The 21,705-nt window shown below is 45.8% G+C and overlaps 1 protein-coding gene across 1 annotated transcript; it reads left to right on the top strand.

Annotated features, from left to right (window-relative positions):
• The first annotated feature begins 37 nt into the window (after window positions 1–37).
• OSTC (oligosaccharyltransferase complex non-catalytic subunit) lies at window positions 38–21,390 on the top strand. Its single transcript, XM_006265490.4, has 4 exons — window positions 38–252; window positions 10,949–11,042; window positions 13,432–13,629; window positions 20,706–21,390. Exons 1-4 carry the CDS (start codon window positions 114–116, stop codon window positions 20,722–20,724), a joined length of 450 nt encoding a protein of 149 aa, XP_006265552.1. The 5' UTR covers window positions 38–113; the 3' UTR covers window positions 20,725–21,390.
• The last annotated feature ends 315 nt before the right edge of the window (window positions 21,391–21,705 follow it).

The raw sequence follows: 21,705 nt of genomic DNA, 5'->3' as shown, positions 1-21,705 counted from the left end.
ATATTCACCCGCCAGAACCCACCCCCCAGCTGGCTTCCGCTTCCGCCTTCGTGTTGGAGGCGGGACGGAGGCCGCGGCGGGTCAGTCGGGGGTCGGAGTTTTCCGCTGGCAGCATGGAGACGCTGTACCGGGTGCCGTTCGCGGTGCTCGAGTGCCCCAACGTTAAGCTGAAGCGGCCCAGCTGGGTGCATATGCCCTCGGCCATGACCGTGTATGCCCTGGTAGTGGTGTCCTACTTCCTCATCACCGGAGGTAACAGCCAGGGGGTGGGGGGAGCTGTTGGGTCACGTGACCGGCCCTTGGCCGTTGCTCCCTGCGTCCAGTGCAGGGGCGGCTGGCGGAGGGGGCGTGGCCACGGGGGAGCTGCTACGTGTCGCTTCCACCTGCTCGCTGCCGGTTGCAGCCCCTTGCCCCCCCCCCCCCCCCCCCCCAAATATCCAGTGCCGGGTGCAAAGCAGAGATTCTCAACTGGGGAAGGGGAAGGAGCTGCTACACGTTGCTTTTTCCCATTGGCTGTCAAGTCTACTGGCCCCACCTGCTGCAGCTAGTGATGCAGTCCCCAGTGCCGGTGAAGAGCATTCTCAGCTGAAGGGGAGCAAGTACACAAAGGGGAGCTTTGGAAGTCAGGCCTGTCCTGTTCTGCAGGGGGGTGATGGGCCGGTGCATGTCCAGAAGCTCTCGGCCTCCCTGGTTATGGGCCAGGCATTGGGGTGGGTTACTTGGAGCCTGAGGCTGATTATGGATGTAGAAAAAGCAAAACCAGTGCTTTCCTTTCTGCTCAGTCCCCCCAGCAGGGGCAGCACGTTAATTGGGCCCGGTTTGTCCACATCTGTACAGATCAGGCACTTCAGCACGGCTTTTTGGTGCTTTTATGTAATAGCTGATTGGATCCGTTTTAGATAAAGGCACTAAAAAGCCCAGCTGAGCGCCTGATCTGTATAGATGCTATGGAGCTGGGTCGAACTAACATGCTGCTGCTTCTGGTAAAGCGCTGGCTTGTTTTGTGGGTGTAGGTTGTAGCTGTGTTGGTCTAAGGACATAGGCAGACAAGGTTCTTTGGGTAAATCCGATATCTTTTATTAGACAAACTCAAACAGTTGGAAAAAAATTCTTTGCAAACTATCATGCTGTGGAAGCATCTGCATCTAGTCTGTTTTTTTGGTGGGGGGGGGGGGGGGTTGTTTCTTCACATCTGTCAGTGCCTCTGGAGAAGTCAGGGTGGAAGGGACCTCTCGAGATCATCTAGTCCAGCCTCCTGCCTGAGGCAGGATTCAAACCATTCCATAAAACTATCATCTAATTCAGGGGTGTCCAACCTTTTTGAATGTAGGGCCTGATCGTACTTTTTATCACCCAGTGGGCTGGTGAGCCATATTCATAGACCTCACAGGAAGCAGTATCACATCAGGAAGTGAGGTCACGTGACCTTTGACGCCAGTGAAGTTGCAGGAAGTGACAATGAAGTGGGTCTAACCAGTTCAGAACTCTCCTTCAATAGCATCTGCCTCTGCCACTGTTCGGGACAGGATACTGAGCTAGATGGACCATTGGGTTGACCAAGCATGGCACTTTTTATGCTCTTATGTTCTTTGGGTGAGCTTCCAAACTATGCCTGAGATTTGCAAAAAGGGGTGGATAGGCATGTTACAAAGTTGTCATAAAAGATTTGGAGGCCTCAACTTCCATTAAAATGAACGGGATTTAGGCCTTTTGACTCTGCTTTGAAAATCTCAGGGCAAGGTGCCAACCAAATAAGTCAAAATATATTTTGCATTTTTATGCAGCACAACTGTGTGGGGCTCTCCAAGCGTTTTACAAACATTAAATGAACCTCAGGATATCCCTGCTTTTCAGAAGAAATGTGGTGGTGAGGACATTCTGGGAACAACTCTCTCTTTGTGTGTGATCTGCTTCTGCTGTCCTTGGACCACCCTAGAAGGGCCCTCACTGCCTCATTTCCAGTTCATAGATTCATAGATGCTAGGGTTGGAAGGGACCTCGATTGATCATCGAGTCCGACCCCTGTATAGGCAGGAACAAGTGCTGGGTTCAGATGACCCCAGCCAGATGCCTATCTTAACCTCCTCTTGAAGACCCCCAGGGTAGGGGAGAGCACCACCTCCATTGGGAGCCCGTTTCAGATTTTGGCCACTCTAACTGTGAAGAAGTGGACACGCCGGGGGAGAAGTGGACACGCCGGAGGGCAGGGAACAGCTGCAGGCAGACCTGGATAGGCTGGACAAGTGGGCAGAAATCAACAGGATGCAGTTCAACAAGGAGAAATGCAAAGTGCTGCACCTAGGGAGGAAAAATGTCCAGCACACCTACAGCCTAGGGAATGACCTGCTGGGTGGCACAGAGGTGGAAAGGGATCTTGGAGTCCTAGTGGACTCCAAGTTGAACATGAGCCGGCAGTGTGACGAAGCCATCAGAAAAGCCAATGGCACTTTATCGTGCATCAGCAGATGCATGACAGATAGGTCCAGGGAGGTGATACTTCCCCTCTATAGGGCGTTGGTCAGACCGCAGTTGGAGTACTGCGTGCAATTCTGGGCGCCACACTTCAAGAAGGATGCGGATAACCTGGAGAGGGTACAGCGAAGGGCAACTCATATGGTCAAGGGCCTGCAGACCAAGCCCTACGAGGAGAGACTAGAGAAACTGGACCTTTTCAGCCTCCGCAAGAGAAGGTTGAGAGGTGACCTTGTGGCTGCCTATAAGTTCATCACGGGGGCACAGAAGGGAATTGGTGAGGATTTATTCACCAAGGCGCCCCCGGGGGTTACAAGAAACAATGGCCACAAGCTAGCAGAGAGCAGATTTAGACTGGACATTAGGAAGACCTTCTTCACAGTTCGAGTGGCCAAGGTCTGGAACGGGCTCCCAAGGGAGGTGGTGCTCTCCCCTACCCTGGGGGTCTTCAAGAGGAGGTTAGACGAGTATCTAGCTGGGGTCATCTAGACCCAGCACTCTTTCCTGCTTATGCAGGGGGTTGGACTTGATGATCTATTGAGGTCCCTTCCGACCCTAACATCTATGAATCTATGAAGTTCTTCCTAATGTCCAGTCTGAATCTGCTCTCTGCTAGCTTATGGCCATTATTTCTTGTAACCCCCAGGGGTGCCTTGGTGAATAGAGCCTCACCAATTCCCTTCTGTGCCCCCATGATGAATTTATAGGCAGCCGCAAGGTCACCTCCCAACCTTCTCTTGCAGAGGCTGAAGAGGTCCAGGTGCCCTAATCTCTCCTAATAGGGCTTGGCCTGCAAGCCCTTAACCATAGGAGTGGCCTTTCCCTGGACCCTCTCCAGGTTATCCACATCCCTCTTGAAGTGCAGTGCCCAAAACTGGATGCAGTATTCCAACTGCAGTCTGACCAGTGCCCGATAGAGGGGAAGTATCACCTCCTTGGTTCTGCTTGTCACGCATGTGCTGATGCATGATAAAGTGCCGTTAGCTTTGCTGATCACTTCGTCACACTGACAACTCATGATCCCTTTCCGCTTCCTTCCTGCCGAGCAGGTCGTTTCCTAGGCAGTAGGTGTGCTGAACATTTTTCCTCCCTAGGTGCAGCACTTCGCATTTCTCCTTGTTAAATCTCATTCTGTTGTTTTCTGCCCATTTGTCCAACCTGTCCAGGTCTGCCTGTAGTTGTTCCCTGCCCTCCAGTGCATCCACTTCTCCCCACAGTTTTGTATCATCCGCAGATTTAGACAGAATACACTTCAGTCCCTCATCCAAGTCACTGATGAAGACATTGAAGAGTATTGTTCCAAGGACCGAGCCCTGCGGGACCCTACTGCCCACGTCCTTCCAGGTCGATACCGACCCGTCCACCACCACTCTCTGGGTATGACCCTCTAGCCAATTTGCCATCCACTGGACTGTGTAATCATCCAAGTTGCAGCCTCTTAATTTGTTCACCAGTATGGGGTGGGATACTGTATCGAAGGCCTTCCTGAAGTCTAAGTAAATGATATCTACCCCTACTCCTGCGTCCAGGTGTTTTGTAACCTGGTCATAAAAAGAGACTAGATTAGTCAGGCATGATCTACCTGCTACAAACCTGTGCTGGTTTCCCCTCAGCATAATTTTTTCTGCCGGGGTCTCACATATGAGCCTTAATAATCTTTTCAAAGACTTTACCAAGGATGGAGGTGAGGCTGACTGGCCTGTAGTTGCCTGGATCTTCCTTCCTCCCCTTCTTGAAAATGGGGACCACACTGGCCCTTTTCCAGTCCCTCGGGACTTGGCCTGTGCACCACAAGTGCTCAAACATTTTTGCCAGTGGCTTTGCAATGACCTCAGCCAGTGCCTCAGATGGAGCTCATCCGGGCCTGCCAACTTAAATGCATCCAGTCCTTCCAAGTGACTGCACCATCTCGGGGTCAGTGCTTGGTAGTCTGTTGCCCTGCTGTTGTCTCTCTACGATCCCATTGTGAGACTTGTTTTGCTGCTCGTTTAGGAAAACTGAGGCAAAGAACTCATTGAGGAGTTCAGCCTTGTCCCCCCTGTCTGTCACTAATTGCTTTTGCCTGTTCAGTAGTGGTCCTATACTGCCCTGGGCCTTCTTTTTACTCCCTATATATCTAAAAAACAATTTTTTGATATCCTTAACTTGAGATGCCATCCTCAGCTTCATGGTAGCTTTGGCTTTTCTAACTGCCTCCCTGCAACTGCGAGCTGAGGAGGCATACTCCTCTTTAGTAATTTCTCCCTGTTTCCACTGCTTGTATGCCCCCCTTTTTTGCCCTTAGGCTGCTCTGGATTTCTTTGGTCAGCCAAGGAAACCTCTTGGCCCCTTTCCCCCTTTTTTCCCCCACATCAGGATCGTCTCCCTCTGTGCCCGAAGGATCGCTTCCTTAAGGCATAGCCACCTTTCCTGGGCTCCCATCTCACCAAATCTCTTACTCTGCAGTGCATCATTGACTAAACGCCTGAGTTTGTTGAAGTCAGCCTTCCTAAAGTGTAGCACTTCCACCCTACTACAGGCACCCCTCACTTAACGACCGAGTTCCGTTCCTGCGACTAGGTCGTTAAGCGAATTGGTCGATAAGCAAGGAGCCGCCCCTTGATACTGCATGCCTTGGCTTGAGACGCCACGCTGCTGTTTCCACAATACGTTTTGTACAATACCGACTGCTCAGAGAGCTGGTCATAAGTCCGCGCGGTCGTTAAACAGGTAGGTCGTTAAGTGAGGAGTACCTGTAGTTACCTTTCCCACTCTACGCCTTATGGTGAATTCTGTTATTTGATGGTCATTGTCCCCCAGGTGTCCCCCTCTGAATTTAGTTCAGAGCAGGTAAAGTGTAAGTGGGTAGGAAGGGCTTATTTTTTGGCAGCAGTTTTGAGTGGCTTGAAGCTAGTGAAGATGTACCCACAACTAGTCACTGACCAGGGTGGGAACACAGTTGTCCTCACTTTATTAACATGGCTCCAAGGCCCTGCACTGTCTCTGCCTACATGTTGCTGTCATGTCCTCTTGCTTTCCTAAATCTCATGAGAGTAGAGGATTCCCATCATGCCTCCTGGACTGCCGTCACCGGATAGCTGTCCTGGTTCCAAGGTTGTGCTTCTGACTCTTTCATGGCCTCTTTTAGGGTGCACACTTAGAACTCCGGCTTTTCCTTCCCACCCATTTTGCTGAATTGTGATTATTCCCACGGGGCATGAATTTAGTTCAGTGGCTATGATTCTGCTTTCTCATACAGAGGCAATGACTCTCACAAAGTATGGCAGATTTTAGTAGGATAAAAACATTTTTAAGGCCACACAGAAAGCAATAAGCAGTCTTTACTCACATGAACTTACCAGGTATCAACCACCTGCTACTTGGGTTCCTGGCAGGTACAGACACGAGTTCATTAGCCGTTGTTCCAGAGTGAGTCTCTGCCATAGCCTACATCAGGTCTCAGATCTAGGGAGCCTGACCCCTCTCCAGACATAGGCTTGTCACTTTATACCAATCTGCTGGCCGGTGCATACCTGACTGGGCTCCTCCCATCCCCAGCAGCATGTGGGAAGCCAGCTTCAGCTGCATGCCACTTTTCCTGGCCAGTGCTGATCCGGCTGGGTCTGTCCCTTCCGGAGTAGCATGTGACAGAAGCCAGCTTCCCACAAGCTGTTGGGGACGGGAGGAGCCCAGATGGGTCTGCACCAGCTAGCATAAGCGGCGGTAGAGCCGTGTGCTGCTCAGGATGGGATGAGCCCAGCCACAGCAGCAGGAGCTGAGCTGCATTTTCTTCCTACCTGCTCCGGTCAGTCCTGAGTGGCACTTGGCTCCACCGCCGCTTCTGCTGGCCGGTGCTGACCCGGCCGGGTTCCTCCTGTCCCCAGCACCATGTGGGAATCCGGCTTCAGCTGTATGCTGCTCCGGATGGGACAGATCCGCCCAGGTTGGCACCAGCCAGCAGAAGCAGCGGCGGAACTGTGTGCTGCTCAGGAGTGACCAGTGCAGGTAGGGGGAAAGTGCAGCTGAGGCCCTGCTGCTCTGGCTGGGCTCATCCTGTCCTGAGTGGCACATAGCTACTCCTCTTCCCACGTGCACCGTGTAGGCAACGTCAAGCTGACGTGGTGCATGTGGAAACCTTGTCCCTTCCCCAGCCCTTCAGCAGCCATTAGGAAGCTGCTGAGGGGCTGGGGGAGGGACAGGGGGTGGGAATGAAAGTAAACAGTATTTACTTTCTTTTCCTGTTGCAGCACCTCAGGCTTCAGAAAACAGCTTGGTGGGCTGCATGGTGACCTGTGGGCCATATGTTGAACAAGCCTGATCTAATTCTACATAAGGCTACTCTCAACCTTGACACCACACAGACCTAGCACCCTAACCTGCCACAGGCAACTTGGGGCAATTTATAAAAGGAAAAAAAAAAAAGATCCAGGTGAGGGAGTGAAGGTCACAGGTTTGTAATAAGGGAGTGAAGCACACCAGCCAGTGCCTGCTCTCCCCTGCATGAGTTGGGGGAGCCAGTGGACTCTGAGCAGCCAAAATTTTGCTGGGCAGAGGTGCAAGCAGAAGAATGAAATGAAGACCGCTCTATTCATGAGCCTGTTCTCTCCTCCCCACCACGGCCAGCAAGATCTAGCAGTGCCACAGTGGTAGTGGCTCATTGTAGTTGATAGGTAGGATGGCTACTTGGCATGCTACCATATGGACCTGGCTGCCAGTGGGCACAGTTTCATGCCAGCACAGCCATAGTGCCAGCAGGAAGCCAGGTGTGGGGGGGGAAATGGATGCAGGGGCAAGGGAAGAAGTCTGCACACTGCCTGGCCTGGCCCTGGCTGTGACAGAGCAGAGCGATAAAGAGCTCAGCCCTCTTTAGGCTCTCCACAGCAGCCAGTGGGCTGCATATGGCCCATGGCTATATTTTGCCTACCCTACCCTTGGACTAGATGACCTCTGGAGGTCCCTTTCAGCCATACTTCTGTCAGAAGAAGCCTATTCCCTCTCTTTATGCACAAATGTTTTTCAGGATGTGGCTATTATCCAACCCTCCAGTGACTCTCTTGTTGACCTGAATCCACCTTTCCTTTTATAGTTAGTATTTTCTCTCTCTGTGGGTCTGCATCTTCCTTTTCTGACCAAGTAGCATGACAAACCCCTGGAGCATCATCCAGAATGTTAAAGGTTTTCCATTTTGCCAACATTAAGCTGTAGTGGATCATAACTACTTTTTAAGAACACTCCTGCCACGCTGTGGCTGTATCAGTCCGCTACAGGCTAACTGCTACATTTATCACTATAAAATGTCATATAAATTTGATTAGTGAATTAAACAAAAATACTTTCGAACAGAACAAGATTAAGTGCAAATGTAGTTTTAAAATCCAAGGGGGAATAAATAAAAATGAATACTAGAAAGGAAAATGTGTTAGATGGAAAAAAACACAGACAAAAATTAAGTAGAAACAAAACAGGTTAGACATTAGCTATACTAGGACATAGGCTCAGACAGATCCATTGAAAAGAAAAGCTTCAACTAAAAAGACTGGAAGCTACATTCGTACATAAATGGAGGTATTCTCATCTAGTTAAACTGATGATCTATGGATTTCATTCTAAACACTGTGGAGTCAGAAATTTCCATAGTCTTCTGAATAGTTTTGTATGTGGTTTTGTTCTATACTATTTGCAACACGCAATGCTTTGCATTATTTCTCTTTAATTTTCTTACTATATTACTGATATCAGTTTCATTTGGCTGTGCTAAAACGAGTCTCACACTGCATTTCTCAGAACTTTTGATGAACAATTATTTGAGTGTAATAAGAATTTGTTGCTACATGACGTGTGACAGGGCCATCTCCAGGGCCAGTCACAATGTTGGCCTGCCCACCTGCCTAAGGCAGTCTGCCCACCATGCTTTGATGTATTAAAAGCAGAGGAAGGATACGGAAGCTGCCCATTTAATATCCTGATGCCAAGGGCATAACACTCTGCTCTAACTTCCCCTTTACTATGTCCCATGCCTTGTAGATGGCATCCAAAAATCACTTCCACTATTACTCCCCTGCCCCCATTGCTTGGGCATGCTCAGCCTCTGGCCCAAACTTGGTGTCAGGTGTTCTTGGACATGCCCCTCACTGGGGCTTCTACTCTGCCCCTTCACTGGGGCCTCTGGGCCCCCTCACTTGGGCCTCAGGTGTCTGTCAACATGGTTGGACCTCACTCTAGGCTTACAGCCCTCTCAGGCTTCAGGTGACTTGACATGTCTGAACCCTGCCTCAAGCCCCGCTCAGTGGACCTGGACCCTTTATGTTGGGGTGTGTTCCCCTAACCTGACCAGGATCACCCACAAGGCAATGGGGGCTGAAGCTTTCCGCCACTCCATACTTCTAGGTGTGGTATTTCCTGGACGCTGCCCTGCCACAGGCAACTCAACCACCCCATCCAACCCCAGAAGGGTGTAGTGTTGGGTCATTCCCCAGGACCACTGCAGGCCTACCTGTCCTGGTCTTTTGTTCCCTCATTGGACTCCTAGATGTTCACCCTGTGCCACCCACTGACAGAAGCATGGTGTGAAGTGATAAGGGCTGGTTCAGGCTCTCCCCATCTACCTGCTCCCCTGCCTCCTCTGCATGGATTCTAGTACTAATCAATGGATATGAATAAGAAGGATCCTGCCTCAGGCAGGAGGCTGGACTCGATGCCCTCTGGAGGTCCCTTCCATCCCTTTCTATGATTTCTATGCAAGCAATTAGTTTTCAAAAGAATGAACGGTCATAAAAATTAAGCAGGCAGGGAGTTAGATTTTCGAAGGGAAGCACTTTAAAAGGGCTACATTTCAAGAAGTTAAATGAGTAGACGAATGTTGGGGGTGGAGTAGATTTGGGCAAGGTGGAGGAGTCTGGAGACAAATGTAAGGAGGGAGGGGCAGTAGAAGCAAGAGAGATTCTATTCAAGCTGGAAGGGATCTCTAGGGGGTCATGTAGCCTAGCCTCCTGCCTGAGGCAGGATTCTGAGATCAGCCTCTCCATTGATTTGAGATCTAGTGAGGGAATGGTATGGTAGAAGGGAAAATCTATCAGCAGCAGGCTTGCCAGGCCATAAAAGGGAACCTGTTTGGGAATATTTTAATGGAGGTGATATCAAACAACAAGAATGCATTTTTTTTTTTTTTAATAGAAAACCATGATTAAATCAAGGCTTACTGAGCAGTGATTTTAAATCATGATTTAAATCAAATCCACCCTGTAAGCAAGTGGGGAGTCTCCATGTTTTTAATTTACATGACAAGTTTTTAGACTTAGTTAAGTCAGTGGCATGGCGGATTTGAGCCGTCTCAGGATGTTCTCAAATGGCTGCGTTTTAGAGAGGTGTCGCAAAGAGTTCCCAAGCAGAAAACTTCTGTGCATTGGAATCTCATCAACCAAAACTAGGTTTTTAGAAACACATAAATAGTATCCAAGTTAATGATCATAAATGTAACTATTTAAGAAAAGAAGGTTAATGGTCTTAGTGCAAGATAAAGAGTATTGAAATCTTGAAGTAGGTAAAATAAGGGTCACTCTGGAGCATTGTGGGTGTACTACATTTTAAGTGGATATTCTAGGGCCTGAAAAGGATTGCAACTCCACTATAAACACTGATCATTACCTACAAGAGTACCCTGCAGCTTTTTATACCTTGTTGAAACTTGAGGTTCAAATTACACTTTGGCTCTTTGGCGGGGGGAGGGTCTGCAAAAAAACCCCACAAAATTGGGCTGCCCATCACAATGCCCTAATAAAATTGGAGGACCCCCCCAAAGTTATGTTGTTCAAATCTTACAGGGAGGCTTAAGCGGGGGCTTAGTCCCCCTCCCTCCCCGAACTCTCCCATAGTTAGAAGCTACCTTCCTTATTCCTCAGAGCACCTTACGCATCTAACAGCAACCTTGAAATGAGGACCAAGTCAGTTCATGACTGCTTTAGAAACTTTGAGACTAGTGGATTTCACCAATTATACAATATAATTGCCAGTAAGACCAAAGAGTTTCTATCCACTTAAGCATTTTCTGTTCTCAGTGGATAAATAACCAGTGTTTGTTTATTATGTATCCAACAGGCAAAAAAAATGGGACTGCTGTCCTGTTATGCAGTTAGCTGAATTATGTGCTTATCTGAGATGTATATAGTGGAGTATGCTATATAGTATGCTGCATGTATATGTACACAAGTAAATTTTAAATTTCCCTCTTCTCAGTGCTAAAGCAAAAATGAGATTTCTGTTTAATAGTCATTCATTGGGACCTAAGGATGTACTTTAATGAAGTGATCGTGTTGATTTGAAAATACCTACTTAATAGCTTTCATTTTATTTTTAAATAAATCTAAATTTAAAATTATGTTTGTATTGAATTGTTTAGGCTGGTGATGGAAAGAAACCCTTCTGAACATTAGGAATAGCCTGTGCTTGCTAACTTGCTCCACAGTTCAAAACTAGCATGCAACATTGTTTTTCTTTACAGGAATAATCTACGATGTAATTGTAGAACCTCCGAGTGTTGGATCTATGACAGATGAACATGGGCATCAGAGACCAGTGGCCTTCTTGGCATATAGGTACAAATTATTCTTTGCCTTAAAAGATTTTTTGATTTTTCTGCCCCTGCACATACAAGTGAAACCTAGCACTCTTATGATGCTATCTGACTTTTAAGCTCTGTGTGGACAAAGGACCGATCTATGCATCTGACTATAAGAGTGGTGTCTTGATTTCCAAGTGACCTGTTTAACCGTGCTGTGAACATTTAGTCTTGGCAGAATTCAATCTTATTTTTGTTTCTCTTAATAAATAATATTTCCAGATATTTTTGTTAAAATTCATTCTTTGCAATATAAGAGGGAAGGTTTGCTATTAGTTTTAATTTTTTCCCCCATATCCTTATGATTTGACATCAAGATTGACGATAGGATGGATGGTTGTATGTGTATGTATATAAAACCACTATTTCATAGCTATATTGCCTTTAAGTGTTTGTCAGGTAAGTGAATAGAAGTGAATTGTAGGACATTGGTTATCTGCATTGTTTCATTAGTATATTTGTATTAATTATGCTCTATTAAGTTTAGTTACTGCAGAAAATGTCCTTTAGCACAATTAGCCAGTAATGAGTCCATAAAGATTAAGTTCATAGAATAATCTTGGAATGTTTTAATGATTTAAAGACAGTGGTGCCCAACCTTTCTGCCCTGCAGGTCAGATGGGCAGTGCCAAGTCTGGCTGCAAGCCAGATCTGGCCAGTAGGCATGATCTAGCCAGCAGAGGGGCCCCATCCTGCTGGAGGGCGGTGTGGCCTGACTCTAATTAATTCAGGGAGGCAAAGGCAACCACAATCCTGACAGGGAAGGGAGAGCATCCCAGCCCTGGTCTGGATGCCAGGTGGGGTGATGAAGCGGCCTCTATCCGCATGCGTGAAGGGGCAGGGGTAGGCCTGGCCCTGATTCCACTGTACCGCAGTGGCTTAGGCAGGGCTGGACCTAGCTGCACGGAGCTTCCCCTGTTTCCCACTTGCCAATTTTTTCAACCTATGGGGATTCCTGCAGCCCTGAGGTCATGGTTTCACAGGCTTGAGGTCGAGCACCCCTGTTCTAGGAAATTGTGTATGAGACAGTATCAGAGTCAAAAAAGTAGAATCCAATTTAACCATAAGGCAAGACTTGCATGCAGTACTTGTGAACTCAAGGTATTGTGATATGTTTTGAGAAATAAGTCCTTCCTTATCTTACAAGCTACTTTTTGCATGAGTGCAAGAGGCCACTTGTAGCTACAGGACTGAAGCTAAGTTTTTTGGGGGTATTTTTTATTCAGCATAAAACTGTCTGCTCTTCAAAATGAGTTCACGTATCTCCTTGCTTAAAATCTAAATTTCTAATATTGATTCAGCTAATTTAATTAGAAGTTACTTGAGAATATTAAGGAGTAAGCCTATGGAATTTTGGATAGTGACTGCTGTTCTTAAATGCTGTAGTAGATGATTACTGTATTTTGATTAGAATTATTCTGCTATTAATAAAAAAAAAAAAACTAAACGTTTTAAAGAAATTGACTTAAAAATACTTTCTGTATCTTGGTTCTTGTTCAGTCTTGGCATAGTTCCAATATACTGACATAGTTTAAACAAAGCCATGTACTATTTTCCCTTTGCGTTTATTGGGACCATTGCAATAGAAGTGAGTTGAGGCACTCCGAAAGCAAGAATACTTCAGTAAAAATTTATTGGGGGCAATGGATAAAATCATAGACCACTTCCTTTTAGGATAGTAAATGCTAACATGTAGAATATTTTGCTTCTGTTGTACATTACAAAGAATATTTTAGTATTACAGGTGGGAGCACAGGGGCAAAGAAGGGTTAAGGAGCTTATTCAAAACCATGACCTTATCAGGAGCAGAGCTGAGAATGCAGTCAAGAATACTTGACTCCTAGTCCTGTGCTAAACCTACCTGGTAGGGCTTTAAGTAGTGTTTTTTTTAATTCTCTCATTTGCATTTCAGTATCTCTTCTAAACATCTGAATGGGAAACAAATTTGAAAGCTCAACAACCTAGCAGTTTCGGCTCCCTATTTATATTTTTGTTTACTTAAAACCTTGATATCTTTATTCTTAAATTAACTTTAACTTTAAAATTCTCATGTGTTAAGTATTATTTTATTTAGAGCTCACTTTTGTATATCACCATATATTATGCATGCTTCTTGCCAGAATTAAACTTTTGATCTTCCACCTCCTAGACAGTTTGTCTGTGAGCAAAATTACATTTTAATCCATTGCAACAATTGACTTTGTCAAGGAGCAGAAGACAATTCATGCTGAAGCTACTAGTATGCAGGCATCAACTGCCTTGAACTTTCTGTAAATTGAAGTACAGTATCTAAGTTTTGAAATTGAAGTGGTATCTTTGGTTTTGGTGTCCTAATGAAACCCCTCTTGCTCTTTTTTTTTTTGTAGAGTAAATGGACAGTACATTATGGAAGGGCTTGCATCCAGCTTTCTCTTCACAATGGGTGGCTTAGGATTCATAATTCTGGACCGATCCAATGCACCAAATATCCCCAAACTCAATAGATTTCTGTTGCTTTTTATTGGATTTGTCAGTGTGCTACTGAGCTTCTTCATGGCCAGAGTGTTCATGCGGATGAAACTGCCGTAAGTTTAGAGCACTTCATTTTTTCCCCTCCCTTTCTTCTTTGTTACTGTTAATTCGCATGCAGTTTTGTAAACTTCAGCTGATGTAGGCTACACTTTGAAGCCAAATTGTGAAAGTGTTTTAATTAAAAATGAATGTGAACAGTCCCCCTTCAGTAAGGTGGGATGCAACATGATTCTAAAATGTTGCAGTGAAGAGAGAAGATTGACGGACTCAATTATTTTAATTGTAAGCTTTGACATACTCTGGATAGATTGGATTCTGAGGAAAGATCGTACAGTTTAGGAATGTAGGCTTGGAAGGGGTCTTCTTCTGGGCCGTGAATTCTGGTTTCTTGCAGAAGATTGTAGGAAAAGTACCATGCCCCCATCCTTCAGAGGAAGGCAGAAATCTCTACAGACTGTATTTTGGTTTAGAGAGGAAATTCTCTGACGCATCAATCTCTATGTCCTTAGTAGAAGAGTAAGACACTGTAACTAGGAGCCTCTGGGTTTCCCAAATGGTGTCAGGAGTATTAATGCAAAAAACCTCAACAAAATAACACCCCCCTCTTCTCCCCCCCCCCCCCAGCCAAACAAAAAAACCCAAAAACAAAACACTGGGGCTCGGTGGGGCAGTCATTGGTGGGGCTGGGAGAGCAGACAGGGGATAGGACCTGTTTTAATTCGGAGATTCAGCCTATTTGGCAGAGACTGAATCTCCTAATTGGATTTGGCCAGATTGATTTGGGACAGCGATTTGAATCACCAAATCAAATCGCTGTCCCCCGAATTGGCTGAATCCAAAACGAATACAGGCCTGCTATATTTCATAGATTTCATAGACTTTAGGGCTGGAAGGGACCTCGAAAGATCGAGTCCAGCCGCCTGCCTGAGGGGCAGGAAGCCAGCTGGGGTCATAGGATCCCAGCAAGATAAGCATCCAAATTTCTCTTGAAGGCATTCAATGTTGGTGCTTGAACCACCTCTGCTGGCAGGCTATTCCAGACCTTGGGGGCTCAGACAGTGAAGAAATTCTTCCTTATGTCCAGCCTGAAACGGTCTTGCAGGAGTTTATAACCGTTTGACCTGGTCATCCCTTGGGATGCCGCCCTAACTGTGAAGTAGTTCTTGCGAATGTCTAATCTAAACCTAGTCTCCAACAACTTGTGCCCGTTATTCCTTGTTATCCCGGGGGGTGCTAGGGGAAATAAGGTCTCCCCACAAACCCTTCTGGTCCCCCCTAGTGAGTTTATAGATGGTCACCAGGTCCCCCCTCAGCCTTCTCTTGTGAAGGCTGAACAGGTTCAGGTCCCATAGCCTCTCATTGTAGGGTCTGCCTTGCTGTCCCTGGATCATGTGGGTGGCCCTCCTCTGGACCCTGTCAATGTTGTCCACATCCCTCTTGAAGTGGGGTGCCCAGAACTGGACACAGTATTCCAGCTGTGGCCTGACCAGTGTCGTGTAGAGGGGTAGGATCACCTCCTTGGCCCTATTGAGATGCAATAATATGGCCAAGATTATCGTATTTGTAAGATTCTTTCTTTAAGGTTTCTGTTTCACTAGAGCATTTTTTTCAGCTAAGCTGATCTTTTGTTTCACTTCACATCCATTCTTCGCATTGGGAGAGCCCATGCTTGCACCCTTCATGTGGTGTACATAAGGTACAGTCAGCTCTCCTAGACTGTCTTTTTTTTTTTTTTTTCCCTTTCAACCTTGCGTCCTGTAGGATCCTGCCCATGATTTCCCTGAATGTGTTAGTTAGCCCTTCTGATATCCAGTGTCTGTCTTGCTACCATCTCTCCTTCCTTCCTTTCTTTCCTTAGTATCTTATTTCATGGTCACTGTTTAAGTCACCTTCTATCTTCACATCCCCATCCAATTCCTTCCTATTTGTAAGCAGCAAATTGTAGAGTTTCTCTACCATCTGTACCAAAAGGTTATCCCCAGCACCCTTCAAGAACTTACTGAACTGCCTGTGCACTGCTCTGTTACCTTGGCTACAGGTGTCATGGTCATTTAAAGTCCCCTATTACCACCAGGTCCTGTAATCTGGATACTTCAAATAATAGTTTGAAAAACAACTTTATCTGTCGCCTCCTGCTATCATGGTCAGTGACAGACATCCACTGTGATATGCCCCTTGTTCTGACACAGTAAGAAGCAGGAGATAGGCCTGTTGAGTCTCCATGTCAAGAGAAAACAAGGACTGTGTGAAAAAGTAGCACCACCTTCTACTTCCTCTGCTTGGCTTTCTTGAATCAAGTTATGCTCATTCATGGTAACATTTCAGTCATGCCGAGTTATTCCATCAAGTCTGTTACTGCAGGTATAGCACTACATACTGCTGTGATCATATCAGGACTTCAGTTCTTACTGCTTGTTCCCCACACTTCTTTCACTGATATATAAGAGTTAGATCAGGGGTTTTCAACCTTTTTTTAACAAGTGTAGCTGTTAAATGCCTTGGAATGCCACTCCATAATCAAGGAAGTCCAAGCCCTGCTGGGTAACACTAACTATAGAGCTACATGTTGATATCAAGAGTGCATCTGTTCCTGCCTGGGCTTTCACCTTTGACTAGAAGGAACAGTGAGAACATATAACCTCTGTCCCTTTCACCTTTGTGCCCACAGTCCTGTACTCACTTTTGATCAGCTCAGCATCATCTGTAGCAAAATTGTTGTGCCCACATAGATGAGCAGCATGGGGCCAGCTGTCAGAGGTTCAGCTGATCTTGGCAGCCTTTTATAAGATCTCAGATTTGGGGCTTCTGGTATGTGCAGGCCTCCTGAGTCTGCCTGGCAGGGGATGCTTTTCCCTACAAAAGGGAGTTGCCAACTGCTATCATGTGTCATAACACTAATGATGGGGTTACCTTGGGAAACTGTCCAGCAGCCACACACACACAAAAAAAAAAAAAAAAAATCATACAAGGAAAGTAGCCTAACCTTTTGTTCTTGGAAACATTTAATAGGAAAATAGGAAAAAATGTTAAAATCTCTTGCATAGGGTAGGATATATTTCATGGAAATGTTCATGTAATCCAAGGATTAAGAAAATGAAAAAACCTGGAATTCTCAAGATATTCAGTAGGTGATAAGCAGGGATCCAGGTTTTCCCTGATTTAAAAAATTGCAGATTCTTTCCTAAAACCCCCCAAATCCATGATTAAATTTAAAGGTTCCTCACAGCCCCAACTGGCCCTGGTCAAGCCTCTCACTTGCCCCCCGCCTCCCTAACCTTCCTGGTGCCTCTCACCCCCCACCCAGATATGAGCATGGGGCAGGCATGGGCTGCAGACTTGGGCTCCTGTCTGCCCTGCTGCCCTTCACCGAAGCCTCCACAGCCAGGCTGGTGCAACCCAGCACAGCAGGGAGCAGTGGAGCCACGCGGAGAAGCTGCAAGCTCCCTGCCCTCTGCTCATGCCACTGCTCTTGCTGCAGCCCTGCATGCAGGAGGCGTGTCAACAAGTCCATGTGGAGCTTGCAGTGGCAAGCATGTTCTCCATGCGGTTCCAAAAAAGGTGCAGTTCTTTTTCCAAAATGGCTGTGGTTTAAACAAAGTACAAGAAATGAGGGTGACAAACAAGGGAAAACTAGGAAAGGAAGGAAAAGGGCTACAATAATATACAGCTGTTCTGTAAGGCACGTGCGTGTCTTGGCAGTTCTGTTACTTTGGCTCATTGGAGGAATGAGAATTGGAGGAGACAGGAAAGCTGAGAAAATCCAATGAAAGTTGAGGTTGAATGATGTAGGGATATGACAGAGAGCTTGAAATTGATAGTCTGTGTGAGCAGTGCATATATGGAACCTTTTGTAAAATGTGATAAAGGCCTCAAGTGTTTTGTGATCAATTCAGAGTGAAAGACTGAATCTGTTCCAGAGATTATATCATAAATGAAATAGGGGGCCTCTTAAGCTAATTAGTATAGCAGAATCTTGTTTGAGGCAGTCTTGCCCTTGATTCCCTCACCAGTTGCTGTGTAAAAATGTATGTGAAGTTAGTGAATATTATGGCCAGGAATGCTAATATATTAGTGACGAAGGATCATATTAAAGGTCTGCTCAGATGACCTACCAAGATACAGGCATGCCAATTTCTGTAGTTAGCAGCACACAAGGGAGTAATATGACTAGCACTGCACCTGACTGTCTTTAATTTCCACAGTGAATCACTAGGTTTAGTTGGATCAAGTAGGGGAAGACTTTGACCCAAATATAGAGAAGCGTTTGAAATTGTCCATCTGGAGCATGAGGGCACCCCTTGAATTCGATTGTGTTGGAGTCTTTGGTGTCTGCTCAAGGCCATCTTGCCGTAACTGCCTTCACCCGTGGCACACCTGTAGTGCCAGAATTTTAAATTCTTTTAAAATTCGGATCACTGTCTGAAGCAGGTAAGAGTGAAGTGTCAGTAAAATTATAAGCTTCCCAGACATCTGTATCAGCGTTGGTCCTTTTCTAAGGAACATCTTATAATAGTTATTCTCAACCAAGCTCCACAGCACCCTGGGGTGCCTTGAGATCCTTTCAAGGGTGCTGCAGAGTGCCATGCAATATTAGCACTGTTAGATGTGCAAATATAACTCACAAAATAAATCCAGAGATTTCAAATAGGAGTCCGTAGTGTTAAAAACATTCTGCCCTGTTGTAGTTTTTCTGAGTTCTTTGCAACAGAACTACTCTATTACTTGTTTCTGTAGTCAAAATCTAGTGAAAACTAAGTTGGCATTTTCCAAGGGGTGTCTTGGATGTAAAAAGGTTGAGAGCCACTGTCTTGCAGAATCTGTATAAAAAGTATAATTAGCCCAGCACGATAGTTTGAGAAATCTATAGGTGCACTTAAGACTGTAGGCTTCCTAGATTACTATTAGGAATTTTTATTTTATGGATATTCAAGATCAAATTTCCCACCTTGGCTGAACAACTATTTTGTGATCTGAAAGTATGTACAAGCCACAGATGCAAACGTGGGGAAGTGAAGTGAAGACTCTGATTAGTTATATTAACCAAGGATACTGTCTTCATGGTAAGAAGCATAGGGTTGGAAGCTGCTTTTTTTTTTTTTCCTCTGGTATACCTGTCAGTGGAGAAGAAGGAGGAACCTCTCTTTCAGCCAACACAGCTATACCAGCAAAAATCCTAATGTAGAAGCAGGAGAGCAAAAGGTCACTTGTATTCTGTGGAGGAAATTGGTTGAGCTGTAGGTCTAAAATAACTAATTTGTCTATATAAGCAGCTTCTGCTACAGCACTTGCCAACGTAACTTTTCAGTACTAGCAAATACCTACGTGTAGGCAGGCCCATGGACTAAACATGCTACATGTTTAGTGTTTATTGAAATGTCTCTCCAGTAACAAAAGTGTAATCCTACCTATTACAAGTTTGCTTGCTGGTGTTTCAGGAACATGAGTGAAGTTTCATAGATTTCATAGGCGTTGGGGCTTGAAGGGACCTTGAAAGATGATTGGGTCCAGCTCCCTGCCCAAGGGGCAGGAAGTCAGCCGAGGTCAGATCACCCCAGCAAGATAAGTATCCAGGGGTTTCTTAAAAGTATCCAGGGTAGGTACGTGCACCATTTTTTGCGGGGGTCTATTCCAGAATCTGGAGACTTGGATGGTAAAGAAGCTTTTGCTTATGTCCAGTCTAAAACAGTCTTCCTGCAGTTTGTGACTGTTGGACCTTGTCTTCCCTTGGGGGATGCCCTGGTGTACAGAGATTCTCCCAGCTCCTGATTCACACCCCTTATATACTGACTTCACTATCAAAATATTTATCAAATGTTAACAATTTCAGACAAACTTTCTTTCTCTTCAGAAAATGGCATGAGGGTACTTGATTCTTAATTGTATTTATATAAAAGCCTTGGTCTGTCTGTAATGCTTTATTCGCACTCTGATTGGCTGTCTTGGCGTGACAGCGGGGACAGAGGCCAGGCCAGTACAGCTGCCCCCTCCCCCCTGCTCTGTGGAGGAGGCAGCGGAGGTGGTGCTGGGGTGGGGAACAGGGTTGGGGCTGCCATGGTGGGGGGAAATGGGGAGGAGTAGCAGCCCTGGGCCCAAACCCAAGCTGCTGGGGGGAAAGAGGTCAGGCCCAAACTGGGGGGATGGGCTGGATGAGGGGAGCGGGGGTGCACAGCGAGACACTAGGCTCTGTCCCTGCCACCTCCCCGAGTGGGGGGGAGTGGCTCTGGCCCAAAGCGGTGGGGGCAAGTGTAGGGGAAGTGAGCTTGGCCCCAGGCCTCTGTTCCTGCTCAGCCCATCACCCCGGCAGGTGGTGGCAGTGTTGGAGAGGACAGCAGGGGGGCCAGTCTGTCTCCCCTGCTCCCTGCAGGCCACGAAAATAAAGCGGATGGGGAGGGTAAGAGGGGGGCAAGGCCAGTGCTGCTGGCCATGCCCCCCTGGCCCTGCAGGCAGCAGTGATGAGGGGCGGTTCAGCCCGGCCCTGAAGGGGGCGGGGGGGGGGGGAGACCAGGAGTGGGCCTGGCCCTGAAGGTGGGGGGAGGCAGGGCTGGACATGGGTGTCTGTCCCTGGCCACCCCTCCCCCCACCCATCATTTTTGATGAGCAATTGGCTAGCTTTTTAATATAAATCAAAGTAGGTCTAGATGCAGTTACTAGAAGTTTCCTTCAATGTCTGGTTCTGGAACTAGAAGCAGAGAATCACCAAATCTATATGAAGATCTTGATTTAATTGGATATTTCATGAGTAGTTATAAACAGCTTAACTGCCTTGGTTTCACTTTTTCCACAAAAACGAACAAACAAACAAAAAACCTGTTCCTAATGTGGCTCTGAAATTTTGGAACCAAGCCCATTATTGAATACTGCATGTAGATATTCAGTGGTTTCGTACTAGATTTTACTGTGTCTGCTGTGGGGTTTTGGGGATTTGAGCCATAACCATTTTGGAAAACTATGGTTTCTTACTTTTTGATTGCTGACTAGATTAATTAACCCATTTTTCCAATTATTTGAAAATGGTAATACTGGTAATCTGGTACAGCTTTAGTTTTCAGATTTCAATCTGTTTTAAGCATGGTGATGTCTCTTTGTTTATACTTCTAAACTATCTTTTACGTTTTGCTTTTTTCTGTAGGGGCTACTTGATGGGTTAGAGCCTAGTGATTTATATAGAAGCACAAGCTGGATTTGCTCCTCTTCCTGACGAGTTAAAAACAGTCAAGCAACAAATTCCACAGTCCCCTCCTCAACCAGGAAAAAGTTCCACCTAAGAGAGCCGTCTCCAAAAAGAATGCTTTCAAGTGTCTCCTTTTACAAATCTTCACCTCCTATTGCTAGTTTAGTTTTGTTTTTTTTTAAACAGCATTTTATTATCTGCCTTTTATAAATGGAAATGTTTCCTCTACCTCTAGGTACGAATTTTTTTTTCTTGCAACGCTTCAATATAAACAGAAAACTGGCATTTTCCCCCCTTGCCTGTAATAACCCTTAAACGTGACTGCAGTATTTAGCTACAGTTTTACAATTTGTTGTAAGATTTGCAGCACTATGGTCTGTTCTTTCTTGGTGGGAGGATTCTGTGTAAATCAGGGAAACTAGAATCTGCCCCATTCCAAGTTTTTACTAGAACAGTATCTTTTGATACTTTGCTATCAGAACAGTGTGCCTAGTGGAAACTGTTTCTGAGGCACCTATTGCCTTGATATTCATGGCACTACCCTAATTCCAGATGTTCACTGGAAAAGAGGCAACATTGTGTAACTGCATCTTTGGAAAAATGTATGAAAAGAGCCAGATTAAACATTTTTTTTTCTACCAAACTACTTGTTTCCTGCAGTGTTTTAAAGATTTTCTTAGATTTTACACAGGATTTAGTCCAGGTCTTAACTCCCCCAGTCTAGAAATTAAGTAATGAATTGCTGTATAATGTTTGTTCCCTGTTTGTTTCTGTTAGTGTGGGGGCCAAATTTGTAGTCTCACAAGAAGGTGCAGTTCTTCACAAATGCTGTATCTAAAAACTAAGTTTTTTACCAATAATGAATTGAACTCTTACATCTACTTTGCAGCTTCCTTGCAGGTCATGTGCCGTGCCATGCCATGCAAGCTCCCCGGCACATACCTCATGGGCACCTGAC

The sequence above is a fragment of the Alligator mississippiensis genome, chromosome 2 (genome assembly GCF_030867095.1).
Source record: "Alligator mississippiensis isolate rAllMis1 chromosome 2, rAllMis1, whole genome shotgun sequence".
Taxonomy (NCBI): Eukaryota; Metazoa; Chordata; order Crocodylia; family Alligatoridae; genus Alligator; species Alligator mississippiensis.
Note: the sequence above shows the minus strand (reverse complement) of the source record. Positions and strands in the feature narration are given on the sequence as shown.

Bases quoted from the DNA above. Each gene is read 5' to 3' on its own strand.
- OSTC (XM_006265490.4), top strand. From the start codon at position 114: ATGGAGACGCTGTACCGGGTGCCGTTCGCGGTGCTCGAGTGCCCCAAC. The intron at 253-10,948 runs GTAACAGCCAGG...TTTTCTTTACAG, and splicing joins CTACTTCCTCATCACCGGAG to GAATAATCTACGATGTAATT. The intron at 11,043-13,431 runs GTACAAATTATT...TTTTTTTTGTAG, and splicing joins GTGGCCTTCTTGGCATATAG to AGTAAATGGACAGTACATTA.